At 38.0% G+C, this 14,484-nt stretch overlaps 2 protein-coding genes across 3 annotated transcripts; both read right to left on the bottom strand.

Annotated features, from left to right (window-relative positions):
- Positions 1–288: 288 nt before the first annotated feature.
- ran (RAN, member RAS oncogene family) lies at positions 289–3,567 on the bottom strand. The gene is made up of 7 exons (XM_079672055.1): positions 3,421–3,567; positions 2,465–2,522; positions 2,231–2,315; positions 1,408–1,533; positions 1,090–1,277; positions 806–976; positions 289–668 (listed from the first exon to the last, which is right to left on the bottom strand). Exons 2-7 carry the CDS (start codon positions 2,507–2,509, stop codon positions 624–626), a joined length of 660 nt encoding a protein of 219 aa, XP_079528181.1. The 5' UTR covers positions 2,510–2,522; positions 3,421–3,567; the 3' UTR covers positions 289–623.
- A 5,864-nt stretch (positions 3,568–9,431) lies between these two features.
- ndufs8b (NADH:ubiquinone oxidoreductase core subunit S8b) lies at positions 9,432–14,430 on the bottom strand. Of its 2 annotated transcripts, none has more exons than XM_079672276.1 (7): positions 14,310–14,430; positions 12,988–13,036; positions 12,834–12,899; positions 12,640–12,729; positions 11,009–11,181; positions 10,121–10,249; positions 9,432–9,932 (listed from the first exon to the last, which is right to left on the bottom strand). In XM_079672276.1, exons 2-7 carry the CDS (start codon positions 13,034–13,036, stop codon positions 9,801–9,803), a joined length of 639 nt encoding a protein of 212 aa, XP_079528402.1. In that variant the 5' UTR covers positions 14,310–14,430; the 3' UTR covers positions 9,432–9,800. The 2 variants fall into 2 exon arrangements, with proteins under 2 accessions (XP_079528402.1, XP_079528401.1); XM_079672275.1 differs by having other exon boundaries at positions 12,988–13,050; positions 14,310–14,429.
- Between the last annotated feature and the right edge of the window lie 54 nt (positions 14,431–14,484).

The raw sequence follows: 14,484 nt of genomic DNA, 5'->3' as shown, positions 1-14,484 counted from the left end.
GTCGTGCAAAGTATGCATTTCAGCTGTAGCTTTAAATTATATGTAAATATTCACACACGTCGTAGGAAAATCTTATATAATTATAATTGCCAAAAAAGAATCACATCTCTAAATGGGACCTTCCTGGCTAGTTTCTTTTAACCAAATGCTTACTAGCTCTGACACTTGGTTTGTCTTTATTTACAACACCTCTTTTTTCTACTATAACACATTAAATATGTTATTATCGTGTTCCCCTTTGACTCTGGGGTCACTATTGTCCAAGAAAAGAAAATACAAACCAACATGTTATATTGAGAATGTTTTTATTCAAAGTTTACTCCCCGAAGTGTTTCCAGTACACCTTACAACAGCATTATGAGAGCCAGGTCAGTGCAGCGGAGGGTGCTCGATGATGAAGAGTAGCACGTTGCCATGCCAACAACACTAGGGTGGTTGTGTCTCATACAGTGAATTTAAAACCACGACTTTTCCATCAAGTTTTTTCTTTTCTTAGTTTTCAAACAAACAAAAAAATTCAAAAATAAAAAATCTGAAAAGGGATTTTACAGTTAAGGGCGCAAAACTCCAACAACTTTCTGTCCACATTGGGGGGGTGAGAGAGGGAAAATGCAGGTAACAGGTTAAAGGTCATCTTCTTCGTCTGGGAGCGCTGTTTGTGATGCAACCTGGACAGAAGACAGACTTTTAGATTGACGGTGCAATTAAGAGTGTTTTTTTTTTAATTCAGTTCTCTTGTGTTAAGAGGTAGCTGGATTAGAATATCAGTCGACAATCTAAACAGACACTGCACATTTATACTTACTTGAAGCTCTTCTTCGTACTTCGCAGCAAGGTTGGGGTCCATTTGGACCTCTGGGGGAGCGAGGGCGGGCATGGCCACAAACTCCAGGTTGGGGTCACCGATTAACTTCCTTGCTAACCACAGGAAAGGTTTCTCGAAGTTGTAGTTACTCTTGGCTGAAATATCGTAGTACTGGGGACAGAAGAGTTGTGGCAATTAGAAATGATAGTTTCCACCGAAGACTCAAACCAATCATTCTTCAATTCCAACACAAGTGATGTTCATTTTGTGAGCTCAGTTATTACCTGCAGGTTCTTCTTACGATGAAACACAATGCTCTTGGCTTTGACTTTCCTGTCTTTGATGTCAACTTTGTTGCCGCAAAGGACGATGGGAATGTTCTCACAGACACGGACCAGATCACGATGCCAGTTGGGCACGTTCTTATAGGTGACTCGAGAGGTGACGTCAAACATGATGATAGCACACTGAGCTGTTGAGGTAGCAGAGAAGTTTTAACACACTGTTCAATTTAACTGTTTAAATGCAAGTCTATGGGGATTTAGTAGTGACTGTTGTAGGTATAATAACCAGAACAGCAAGTTAAAGATTTTGAAAAGCACCTTGAATGTAATAGCCGTCTCTCAGGCCTCCGAACTTCTCCTGACCAGCTGTGTCCCACACATTGTACTTGATGGGTCCTCTGTTGGTGTGGAACATCAGTGGGTGAACCTCTACTCCCAGAGTTGCTGTAAAACAAGCAAAGACAAGATGCGTTAGGATAGGAAAGTTGAAAAGGATGCACTCAAAAACATGGTTTTATTATGATATTGGGGGGGTGGAAGGCAATGCACGTGTTACGGCAATTGGAGGATTCATATATCATAAAGGATAGAACTGTTGACAATTTCTTGATGGCACTTGCCGATTTAAAACCATAATCTGCAGAAATTAGAATTTTTGGATTGCCTTCTTAAATTAGATTTTCTTCCAAAAATATTTGCTAAAATATATAGATTGGACAATGTACTGCAAAACCTTCCCAAACCAGATTTGGGAGAGAAAAAAGAATCCCCATTCATAGCGTGACCAAGAAACATACTAAGCAGGACATTTATGAATGGAAAAGTTGACTTTGTAGTGCTCCCTGGTGGATACTTGATGCAACCAACTTGATGAACTCAAACCAAGTTCGGCCTCTGTACTGCAATGTATTGTAACTTACATGGTGACTATTACTAATATATAAGAAGAATAGGCCCAATAGAGGCCTAAAGGTAATGGTTTAACCCAAAGCCCACTAGTATGACCCTGCTTATTGATGCACAAGCTGTTTACTGCAATTGAGGCAGCAAACTCGAGATTCAAAGTTAGTTCTACATATTTAACTCTTCACCTGTAAACATACTGATGTGTGCCTAACATCTTAGCATTGGAGGTACTCACCAACATATTTCTTCTCAAACTCTCCTGTGATGTGCCTTTTCACAAAAGTCGTTTTTCCTGTGCCTCCATCTCCTACCAGGACGAGCTGAAGAAACCGAGTACATTACGTTTAGACTGGATTGTACTGGTTCGACACACTGGAAGTTAGCACAGCTGGCCTAATATCACCAGCACAATAGTCTACACACTTAGAAGACAAACTAGCAGACATTAGAAGATATAGTGAGCACTCACCTTAAACGTGGCCACTGGAACACACTGTGCCATTGAGTCCGCCATGGTTGCGATGTATCTAAGTTAAACAAGACAAGGCGGGATGGTTAGCACGTTGTACTCCTCTCTGCCAACGTTGCACTTTGTTAGATAGTAATCAGCTACGTAAAACTAGCAGTGGTAGCCGTTTTCAGGTTAAATTAGGGGGATACATTTGCGGTTTGTTAAAATGCTATTTTGACGCAGTTTAAAAAACGTGAATACTATACCGCCTGTAACCAAGCGACACCCTATTCTAGCATTTTCGATCCAGGTTAAGGTTCCAACCCGTTAACACGCAACGTCTGAATAGGCTCACATTTTACTGCACTTGAAACTAATACATGCATCATAGCATACTGACTTTAGATGTAAAACATGATATGCGCGCTTCTCCCATCCGTATTTCAGCTCAGGCGGTTGCTAGCTTGTGAGCTAACAAGCCAATGACGTTAGTTAGAGTGCGCCATACTGATACGACCGCACTTTTTCTTGTTCGGCTGGAACAATCAGACGGTAAGACCAGCTAATGTGTTCCGATGGGCAACTTAAATAAAACAAAAAACACACAGATAAAAACAGTCTTAAGGCCTTCTTTATCGTCTGTTATGTAATCAATAATGCTGACCACACGTTATATGACTAATTAAAGTGGCTCTCAAAAACAAAGCAGGGAAATGAGGGAGTGCAGAGCGGTGCTTGCTAGCCTGTTAGCTAGCACAGCATGGAAGCCATTATTTTCACCGAGCTAACGGCTAAGTTAGCACGCGAAATCAAAGGGCCTTATGTAGTTACTCAAGCCTCGCAGGTTGATACTCGACACGCCAAATGAGCCCAAATCACATCATAACGTTCCCCGTTGCTTTAACTTACTTTCCCAAAAACACATACTTGAAATATGGGATGGCCCGCAAAGAGAGAAGATTGTAGAGACTCACCGGTGTCACTGCCTAGAGAGAAAGGAGGTAAATGACTGCGTTCGCGGGAGATTCAGGGTGCACATATGAGTCAGTTTCCGCCCATGTCATGTGATCCACGCAGCGGTAAAAATGCTCTGAGCAGTGGCGAGCGGTGAGTTTTATACCAGGCCCTCCGACCCCCCTTCCCTCGTCGGAAAAAAACAAAAACAAAGAAACTCCAGCCTTAAGACGCTAGTCGAGCCTTATCAATGAAAGGGAAAGAGTTAAGCAAAACGTTTTATTTACAAATAACGAATACAAATAATCATATCATAAGACAAACTGCGTGTAAAAAATAGTGAAATACGAAATGAAAAGTTCCCAGATTCCAATATATTGTTTTTTATATTAATTTGGTTTGTCTTTTAAATTGCACTGCTAAGGAACCTTCAATCTAAGTTGTTCATACATTACATAATTACACCGTTGTTTTGTATATGTTATGACATAAAACCTTTTAATCTGAATCTTTAATAACCAAAACTTTGTTTTATCATGTTGTGTGTTATTTTCATGGGTTTCTTTTGTTCACATACAATTACCCGGAAAATGCTAACTGTGATCCAAACACATTCAGCATCAGCTCTAATGAAACTGCAAAAGGAACACTTAAAGGTTTAAAATCCGTGTATCTACCGTCCAATTGTTTTTCTTTATTAAACACGTAAACTGAAGAGCGTCTGAGAGGCCTTTTTACTTTTAGCTTTTTACCTTACTAAATGGTCAAATGGTCCTTGGAGCGAGGGGCGGGGCGAAATTAACGGAAGTGATTTCAAAACAAAGGCACTCGTTTGCTAAAATCACACTTTAAATCACTATAGTATCCTGCTGAAGGACCGGTATAAACACGGGGAATTTAGCGATCACAACGAAAACGGCCAAGACACATATTGAGCCCAGAAAATGGATGTTACTCAGGGCTGTAAATATAATAAGCCTCTGTCTAAAATGGACAACATTGTTAGGAGATTTAAACTATACAGCGATTCTGCACTGCGGTCAACTCAGCCGCCTCTCGCGTTTGTTTTTTCAAATCAGCTGCTCTTCATTATTCCTGCTATATTTGACGAGTGATACAAATATGTTTTACCACAAGTTCTTAAGAAAACGGACACTGTTGGACTCGGTTCGAGTTTGACTTCTACCAGAAATAAAAGGAAGTACTTTTGCTGTGTACTTTGTGAGTAATCCTCTGTCAGAGTCCCCTCCATAGTAGGCTACATAATGCATGTTTTTCTGCTATCTTTGATGAATGATACAAAAATAATTTTACCATAAGTTCTTAATGAGATTGATACTGTTTAACTTTGTATTAGTTAGCCTACTACTTACAATACATTAAAGTACTTTTACTGTGTATTTTTGGAGAAATACTCTGTCAGAGTCCCCTGCTGAGAACAAAATCAAGCCACTTCTGCTAAATTTGAAGAGGGAATTATTTGTTGTCATTAGTTCTTCGTGAGATTGATCCTGTTGGACTCAGTACTAGTGAAACTACCCCCGCAAGTACTATGAAGTACTTACTGTGTACTTTTCCAGTAATCCTCTGTCAATGTCCCCTCCTGAGCTGCTATTTTGAATAAACGTTACAAAAAAAAAAAAAACTTTCTTCATGAGACTTATATTGTTGGACTGAGTATTTTTAAGAGGATGGTAGACTTGATAGCCTATCAGCAATATTTCCAGTCAGTACTCCGGCAGCAGCATTTTTACCCCTTGGAAAGTCTAGAGTCTGGCCTGCACACTGACACGCTTTATCACTCTTGTTGGCCCCTTATGAAGCTGCTGTCTTTTAAAATATTATTATTTCTCTACTCCTAGTTCATTCCTCGCAGATTCTTCCATCAGTCCCACATGTCAGTCAGTAGAGCTTTGAAAAATTTGTCCAATTCAACAAAAAAAAATGTTTGTGAGTAGACCAGAGCTAAATTATAGATTGTTTGATTGTGTAATTACAAGGTGAGAGAAAATAAATCCACATCCTCCTATGAAACATATTTTATACTTACTTACTTGCATTTCTAAATGATATCTTCCCCAGCCTCAAGGAAATACAATAAAATAAATGGATTCATAATTTTTAAAAATTGATACAAATGTATAAATTAATAATGTTGTGTGCAAACATTTCAAATTTAAATATAAATTGAAAAATAAGTTTACTTTTGAAATTATTTCTCACAAAAACCTTTCTAAATTATAGTAAACTATTAAAAAAGTGTTGGTCAATATACGTTTTTCTGCCTAAAATAGTTTCAATTGAACGTAAACTATATCAAACGCCACATGCATGGCGATTAACCAATTTTTGCCCGCTATTTAAATTGACTTTGGTTAGTTAATACAAATATTGATATTATATATATATATATATATATATATATATATATATATATATATATATACATGATAGTACATACATAATATACAGGACTGTCTCAGAAAATTAGAATATTGTGATAAAGTTCTTTATTTTCTGTAATGCAATTAAAAAAACAAAAATGTCATACATTCTGGATTCATTACAAATCAACTGAAATATTGCAAGCCTTTTATTATTTTAATATTGCTGATTATGGCATACAGCTTAAGAAAACTCATATCCTATCTCTAAATATTAGAATATCATGAAAAAGTATACTAGTAGGGTGTTCAACGAATCACTTGAATCGTCTAATTAACTCGAAACACCTGCAAGGGTTTCCTGAGCCTTGAAAAACACTCAGCTTGGTTCAGTAAAGTAAATCACAAGTATGGGGAAGACTGCTGATCTGACTGCTGTCCAGAGGACCGTCATTGACACCCTCCATCAGGAGGGTAAGACACAAAAAGAAATTTCTCAAAGAGCAAGCTGTTCACAGAGTGCAGTTTCAAAGCACATCCACAAAAAGTCTGTTGGAAGGGGGAAATGTGGCAGGAAACGCTGCACAACCAAGAGAGATGACCGCAGCCTTAACAGCATTGTGAAGAAGAGTCGCTTCCAGAATTTGGGGGAGCTTCAAAGACAGTGGACTGAAGCTGGAGTCCAGGTATCAAAAGTCACTGTTCACAGACGTGTCCGGGAAATGGGCTACAATAGCCGTATTCCCATGGTCAAGCCACTTCTGAACTCAAGACAACGGAAGAGGCGTCTGACTTGGGCTAAGGAAAAGAAGCACTGGACAGTTGCACAGTGGTCCAAAGTCCTCTTTTCAGACGAAAGCAAGTTTTGTATTTCATTTGGAAGTCAAGGCGCCAGAGTCTGGAGAAAGGCTGGAGAGGAGCAAAATCCAAGTTGCTTGAAATCCAGTGTGAAGTTCCCGCAGTCAGCGATGGTTTGGGGAGCCATGTCAGCTGCTGGTGTTGGTCCACTGTGTTTCATCAAGCCCAGAGTAAATGCAGCTGTGTACCAAGAGATTTTAGAGCACTACATGCTTCCGTCTGCTGAAAAGCTCTATGGAGATGAGGAATTCATTTTCCAGCATGATCTGGCACCTGCCCACAGTGCCAAAACCACCAGTAACTGGTGTACTGACCATGGCATTACTGTCCTCGATTGGCCTGCAAATTCCCCTGACCTGAACCCCATAGAGAATATGTGGGGTATTGTGAAGAAGAAGCTGAAAGACACCAGACCCAACAATGCTAATGAGCTAAAGGCCGCTATTGAAGCATCCTGGGCATCCATAACACCTCAGCAATGCAACAGGCTGATTGCCTCCATGCCACGCCGCATTGATGCAGTAATCCGTGCAAAAGGATTCCCAACCAAGTACTGAGTGCATTAATGGACATTTTCAAATGTTTGATTGTGTTTTGCTGTTATAAATCTTTTTTTTTTACTTGGTCTGAGGAACTATTCTAATTTTTTGAGATAGGATTTTTGAGTTTTCTTAAGCTGTATGCCATAATCAGCAATATTAAAATAATAAAAGGCTTGCAATATTTCAGTTGATTTGTAATGAATCCAGAATGTATGACATTTTTGTTTTTTTAATTGCATTACAGAAAATAAAGAACTTTATCACAATATTCTAATTTTCTGAGACAGTCCTGTATAATTGATGCAGTTTTTCTGAGCACTTTTTTTGCCACATGCATGGCGATTAACCCATTTTTGCCCGCTATTTAAATTGACTTTGGTTAGTTAATACAAATATTGATATTATATATATATATATATATATATATATATATATACATGATAGTACATACATAATATATAATTGATGCAGTCTTTCTGAGCACTTTTTTTTTTTTAATGAGACTTATATTGTTGGACTGAGTAGAAGAATATTTTACATTTTCTGCACAGAGAGTGCCCGCAGTTGAAAAGATGTTTGAAAGGATAAATTCTTCATGGGCTTCAATGGCTCTAGTAAAGGGTTTTTATGGTTGCTTGTATTATCCTAAGATAGTGGTTTGTTTAAATAACTACTGACATTTTAATAAATATTGCAAAAAAGGGCTCCAAAAAAGGCACATATATAACTTGGCCGGCTTAGCCAGTGTGTAATTCTTCAAGCACCACAAGATTCATATCTTATAAAGTACAATTCTGGGCCATTGATTGTGTCATTTCTCCAAACACATACAGTAAAAATGCCTGTTTTGAAGCCTTCAAATGGTTCAGGAAAAGGACTTTACATTGTATTATACTTAAAGACAGGGCTATTCAGTTAAGAGAAGAGAAAAAGGAAAGCAAATTGTTTTAATGGGTGATGTAACATTAATGACAGACATAATATGAGGTCCTTGGCACTCTAGAGGGGTCATTTTGTGATAATGGGGCATCACCCTTACAGCATCAGGACAATATCATATGGAGTCAGACACTGGAAGTGTGCTGGAGGCGTTGACTGGGACTGATGATTGATGAGACTGAAGAATCTGTGACAAACTAGCAGCTGAGAAATAATCATATATTAAAAGACAGTAACATCATAAGAGGCCAACAAGAGTGACAGAGTGTGTCAGTGTGCAGTCTACCATCCTCTTAAAATACTCTGTCCAACAATATCAGTCTCATGAAGAAAGGTTTTTTAACGCTTATTCAAAATAGCAGAGAAACATGCATTCTTGTTCTCAGGAGGGGACATTGACAGAGGAGTACTGGAAAAGTATGCATTAAGTACTTCATAGTAGTTGTGGGGGTAGTTTCAGTAGTACTGAGTCCAACAGGATCGATCTCACGAAGAACTAATGGCAACAAAAAGGAATTCCCTCATCAAACTTAGCAGAAGTGGCTTGATTTTGTTCTCAGCAGGGGACTTTGACGGAGAATTTTTCAAAAAATACACAGTAAAAGTACTTCAATGTATTGTAAGTATAGGTTAACTAATACAAAGTCAAACAGTATCAATTTCATTAAGAACTAATGCTGAAATTATATTTTCATCATTCATCAAATTTTCATCATTCATCAAATATAGCAGAAAAACATGCATTACGTACTAAGGAGGGGACTTTGAAAGAGGATTACTCACAAGTACACAGCAAAAGTAGGCTACTTCATTTTATTTCTGGTAGAAGTCAAACTAAAACCGAGTCCAACAGTGTCAGTTTTCTTAAGAACTTGTGGTAAAACATATTTGTATCATTCGTCAAATATAAGGAACAATGAAGAGCAGCTGATTTGAAAAAACAAACGCGAGGGACGGCTGAGTTGACCGCAGTGCAGAATCGCTGTATAGTTTAAATATCCTAACAATGTTGTCCATTTTAGACAGAGGCTTATTATATTTACAGCCCTTAATAACATCCATTTTCTGGGCTCAATGTGTGTCTTGGTCGTTTTCGTTGTGATTGCTAAATTCACCTTGTTTCCCTTTGTTTATAATATTATCACCGCTTTTGTTTTGAAATCACTTCCGTGAGTTTCACCCCGCCCCTCGCTCCAATGACCATTAGACCATTTAGTAAGGTAAAAAGCAAAAAGCAAAAAGGCCTCTCAAACGCTCTTCCCTTTACGTGTTTAATAAAGAAAAACAATTGGACGGTAGATACACGGATTGTTTAAAATATGATTTATTTCAGTATATTAAATGTTAGTACATAACTAAACTCTTTCAGAAAACTCCTACTTACATCAAATAAAGTGCAACAGAAAATAGTCCATCATGGACTGTGGAGGCTACTAAGGATACACACTATAAAGTCAACATCATAAAGTACATTATCATCCATCTTTACAACGCAAGATATATGATTTGTGCGTGTTTACATTTTATCTGTTTTCTGCCGACACGATCTTAAGGCTGCAAGGCTTCACTGTTTGTTTGTAACTCACATGAATATCTTAAAGCTAAAAAAAATGTCTTTATTGCACAGGAGGACTTTATCCTTTTCATGTAACACATATTTGCGTGCAGTGTACATATCTATCTGTACAGGTAGTCTGCCTGTATGTTGGCTGCTATCTCCGCCTCCCAGCGGTCTCCATTGTTGAGCAGCTTCTCTTTGTTGTACAGCAGCTCCTCATGAGTCTCTGTGGAGAACTCAAAGTTTGGACCCTGAGGGAATGATTGATGAAAAAAACATGTTAAATGTGAAACAGATAAGGATCTTATTTTCCAAAATGATTCCCTTAAACAATGGTCTAAAATCCTATTAATTAGATACTTTGCAAGTGACTAAATACAGTTTTACTTCACATTGGTTCCACCCTTTTCAGTAAACAGGATAAGCTGCATATTTTTACCTCAACAATGGCATCAACAGGGCAGGCTTCCTGGCAGAAGCCGCAGTAGATACATTTGGTCATATCAATGTCATAGCGTGTAGTTCTCCTGCTACCATCCGCTCGAGTCTCAGCTTCAATGGTAATGGCCTGTGTTCCGTATATGGAGAGAAGGAAAGAGACAAAACGTAGGTCAAACAGTCAACGGGCACCATGGCGACCATTTTTTATATTTAATTAGTATGGCTGACTAGTAGCAAGAACAATTTCACTATAGTGGAAGGGTTAGATAAAATAAGCTATTATAGACATGTTGGCTTGGAATTCTAACTAGTCAGCAAACAATAATTGATATCTACCATCGCTATTACCGCTGTTGATAAAGGTCTTTCCATGTAGACAAATATTTTTAAATTGACACAGCAAAAGCAGCAGGTATTGTGATATTAATTGAGCATGGGCCTTGAGAATACATGTGCTAAGTCTGTAGAAATCAAATCACACCATTAACAGAATGCAGGATGTGCTATGATGAGAATAGTGTGTAGCATTCAAGTACTTGATGGGTCCTCTTCAACAATATAAATATAGCCAAACAAGGATTTTAAGTTTTTTTCATTACAGTAAACTAAAAAGGTTTTTATAAGGAAAGAAAATTCAGCCCAAAAATATCCAAATGCTTACAAAACATAGATTACTTCAGGAGGGGATTTCCCTAAATGTGCCTTCACGTATCCCATATTTGTTGAGCTGCTGCTGCTTGTGGACACTGATAGATTATGTATCCCCTAACAGAGAGTGAATACTAAAAAGAAGCAAGAAAACACCAAATAGCTGCTAATAAGGAATGATAGTCCCTATAATAATGCTTTCTTTCTTTTAGCAGGTCCTGAGTGTGCTGGTGCTCACCTGAGCAGGGCAGACAGCCTCACACAACTTGCAGGCGATGCAGCGCTCCTCTCCATTGGGGTAGCGGCGGAGGGCGTGCTCTCCACGGAAGCGGGGGGACAGAGGGCCCTTCTCAAACGGGTAGTTGATGGTGGCAGGTTCACGGAACAGGTAACTCATGGTCATCCCCAAACCTGCAAGAAGGTGAGGGTTATGACTCCCTTAACTATTATTGTTGCCAAAGCACTTCTATGTTTCTTGATATATTCTGACTTCCCTACCCTGTCTGTGGCACAAAGCACTAAGCTCATTCCTTCATATGTTGCGCCATTTTTTAAAAAGGAGCTAGGGGCTACGCATTTTAACAATTGTACTCAAACTGAAGGAAACGTGCATGTATTAGAGACTTTTATGTTAAATGTATGTGGTATTTTATTAAGTTTTTTAATGTTGGAGTATTATTCATCATAGCAGTCCAGGTATTAATTGTTGCTACCAATTAACATGGACTTCTCCTTAACCCTCTTTACATTGATATAAAGACTGACTTCGATTTTACTGTGTTATTATTGACATTTAGTAGTTTTGCGATTTGATTGTCTCTCTCATAAAATCAAATCAAATATAACAACTATTTTCAGTCTTAAAGGTGACCTCTCATGCAAAATGCACTTTTGTACGTCTTTTATACATGAATATGTGTCTCCGGTGTTCCAGGGAACTCACCAAGTGTCAGAAAACACGACCCTCTCTATTTTCCTCCATACCCAAATCTCTTAAAAAGGGGCTGCAACGGATCTGATAAAGACTGATCCAGATTTGAACACTTCTATGACGTCACAGAAGTGGCGCTACGGCTATTGGGCCAACTCCACCTATCAGGAGGAGACAGACACGGACATTGCCGTTCGAAAGCGCTGGAGACGCTGTAGTACATATGCCAGGCCTGTAGATGGTGCTGTTCTCACAGAATCAGCCCATGCAAAGACAGTGTTAAATTGAGCGAAATGAGGAATGGCTAAAATGCATGATCTGTTTGGTATTTTGAAAAATAAAAAGTATAAATATGCCTTATGTAGGTATGGTCCTACACTATACGGTATTATTCAAATATAGCATGATAGGTCCACTTTAAATTAATACATATTGTGTATGTTGAACTGACTTATGCTAGACTGTGCTGTGCAACAATTAATACAATTGTTGGACTCATTTATGTATTTTGATACATTTGTTGAGAACCATAACCTGTATCAGGCAATTAATGGTTGGTTGACACTAAGGGTGGCGCCATATACCAGTATTGATGATTTGAACCTTTATATATTAAAAACTACACATATGATAATATTGTGTAAATATACCAGACTCTCTCTCCACCTTTCTATTTTGAGTGTATTTATTATTTTTGCTAAAAAAGAGAAAAAACAGACAATAAACAAAGTTAAAGATGACAACTGATAACATTGTTTTTTGTTCTTTAATTTTTCTGAAGACATCACATAACCTCATAATCGGGAATTATTTAGTCAATGATTATTAATGCAGGGAAAATCTGATAATGTGACAGCACTTCTTCAATAAGAAAAATGTAGAATAACATTAAGTCTTCAACCAAATGCACTACATTGATTTCATAGCAATCCCAGTACCTCTAAAGAGTTCTGTCCACAGGAGGGTGGTGGCGGCCCGGTCAGTGATGGACTTCATGTCTGTTGGCAGTTCCTGAGCATTTACGAACTCTACAAGGAGAATAAATGGAGACAGAATGGTTGGATAATTTCAAATATCAGTCACAAATGGTTATTCTGCCACATTTGAGCTTATGATTTGTAGCAATACTTACTGTAGCCCTCTCTCAGCACACTGAGACTGAATTGGCGAATGGCACCAGGCCCATATCCAAAGGTGCCTGGAGATAAATACAAATGTGATAAAATGATGTTGATGATGCCAAATGTTATGTTATTGTTTCATTGATACCTGGTTCAGTATAGTACCTGGCTTAGAGCAACATTGGAAAAGACGCAGACTCTGAGCAGTAGACATCTGAGAAGAGAAGACTGAGGAAAGAATATTGAAATATTTTTGAACAGGAGGAACTAAACATGTTGTAGACCTCCATTAATGCAACCCAGACAAAAGCTCCCCTCTGAAACAAGGGAGGAGTGAGTGAAGGAGACTGGATGCTGACTGAGAACATTCAACTTTTATTATTTTTATTAAACAAAATAACTTATAACAGTTTGAGTACAAAGGGGATAGTGAACAAATAGAACAAAAAACGTGGCATTGTCAAACTATAGACAACAATTTTATAAAACACAAGTATTCAGTGTCTTGAGAACGTTGTTGTAGGTTGAATTGAATAGTAATATCTCAGAAAAACCGTCATATGAGTGATTACCTTGTTGACATTTTTTTTTTCTTAGCCCTGGGGTTGTTTTGTTACAAAATGGGTTAGACACTGACTGTATAGAAAAAATCTAGTGGTTTCTTACAAAACAAATAATTGATTTAGCCAGAAATATAATTCTAATCATATGTAATTAAAATATGTATGAGTCTCTCTTCAAGACTCTTTTCTTAACCAAATGCCCATTCAAATGTAAAGTTAATGTTCCACATGTAGCTCGTGGAAAGTGCATACTCTAATCTGGCTCCCCAAATCCCTGCTGTTATGTAAACGATGTGCCACATTCATGGGAGTCCGGCATAATCGGAAGAATAGGAACTAATTTACTCCATACGATTTAATTTGGAGCATTTGAAGAAACAATTAAAAAATGGTTACACATATTGCTAAATCAGCGATCAGGCAATATACAAGGTAAAAGTAGCATCAATTACAATGTAATGTAATATATTGGTAAGCGTTTGTTCACATGTGAAATTAAATTAAAGAACTGTACACGTGAATCCCCCCACACTTGTCTACTATCTATCAGTTTTGCGACTGCTTTGAATGCATTTAGGCAAACGTTTGACGTAAAAGCTCTATTTAAACCGCGTGTATGGTATTTACGATACTACATGAACGCCTCATTACAAAGTAAAATAACGTTAGCAAAAATGCTTAACAGGTCGATGCAGTTTAATTTATTACGTTTTTGTAATTTACTTCCACCGATTCTAGCGTTACATGTTGGTTAGCCTAGCAATTATTGATCCCTGATTTGAAATTACACTGAAATTACGTCGTCCCCCAACTCCAATGTCATAGCCTAATATCTACTCAATTTAGCAGGTACTTAACATTGTCTCTATCCCGAAAGCCTTATTGTCGACTGTTACCAGTCCACACGTATAATAGCCTACTAACCTTTTGCTCAGGGACGTTTTAGTTGAACAACCAGTGGGCAACAGCAGACAGACAGCGGTCCCTGAACTGCGCAAGTGTAGTGTATTAAAGCTACATTCAAGTGCTCCTCGTTAGATTCCCATACTCGATTAGTAGGCCTACTCTTGGTAAATGTTATAATACATTTGAACACGAT

The sequence above is a fragment of the Notothenia rossii genome, assembly GCF_949606895.1.
Source record: "Notothenia rossii genome assembly, chromosome: 3".
In the NCBI taxonomy this organism is placed as follows: Eukaryota; Metazoa; Chordata; class Actinopteri; order Perciformes; family Nototheniidae; genus Notothenia; species Notothenia rossii.
Note: the sequence above shows the minus strand (reverse complement) of the source record. Positions and strands in the feature narration are given on the sequence as shown.

Bases quoted from the DNA above. Each gene is read 5' to 3' on its own strand.
- ran (XM_079672055.1), bottom strand. From the start codon at position 2,509: ATGGCGGACTCAATGGCACAGTGTGTTCCAGTGGCCACGTTTAAG. The intron at 1,534-2,230 runs GTGAGTACCTCC...CTTGTTTTACAG, and splicing joins GTTTGAGAAGAAATATGTTG to CAACTCTGGGAGTAGAGGTT. The intron at 1,278-1,407 runs GTGCTTTTCAAA...CTACCTCAACAG, and splicing joins AGACGGCTATTACATTCAAG to CTCAGTGTGCTATCATCATG.
- ndufs8b (XM_079672276.1), bottom strand. From the start codon at position 13,036: ATGTCTACTGCTCAGAGTCTGCGTCTTTTCCAATGTTGCTCTAAGCCA. The intron at 10,250-11,008 runs GTGAGCACCAGC...TACGGAACACAG, and splicing joins AGGCTGTCTGCCCTGCTCAG to GCCATTACCATTGAAGCTGA. The intron at 9,933-10,120 runs GTAAAAATATGC...TCATTCCCTCAG, and splicing joins CTGTTGATGCCATTGTTGAG to GGTCCAAACTTTGAGTTCTC.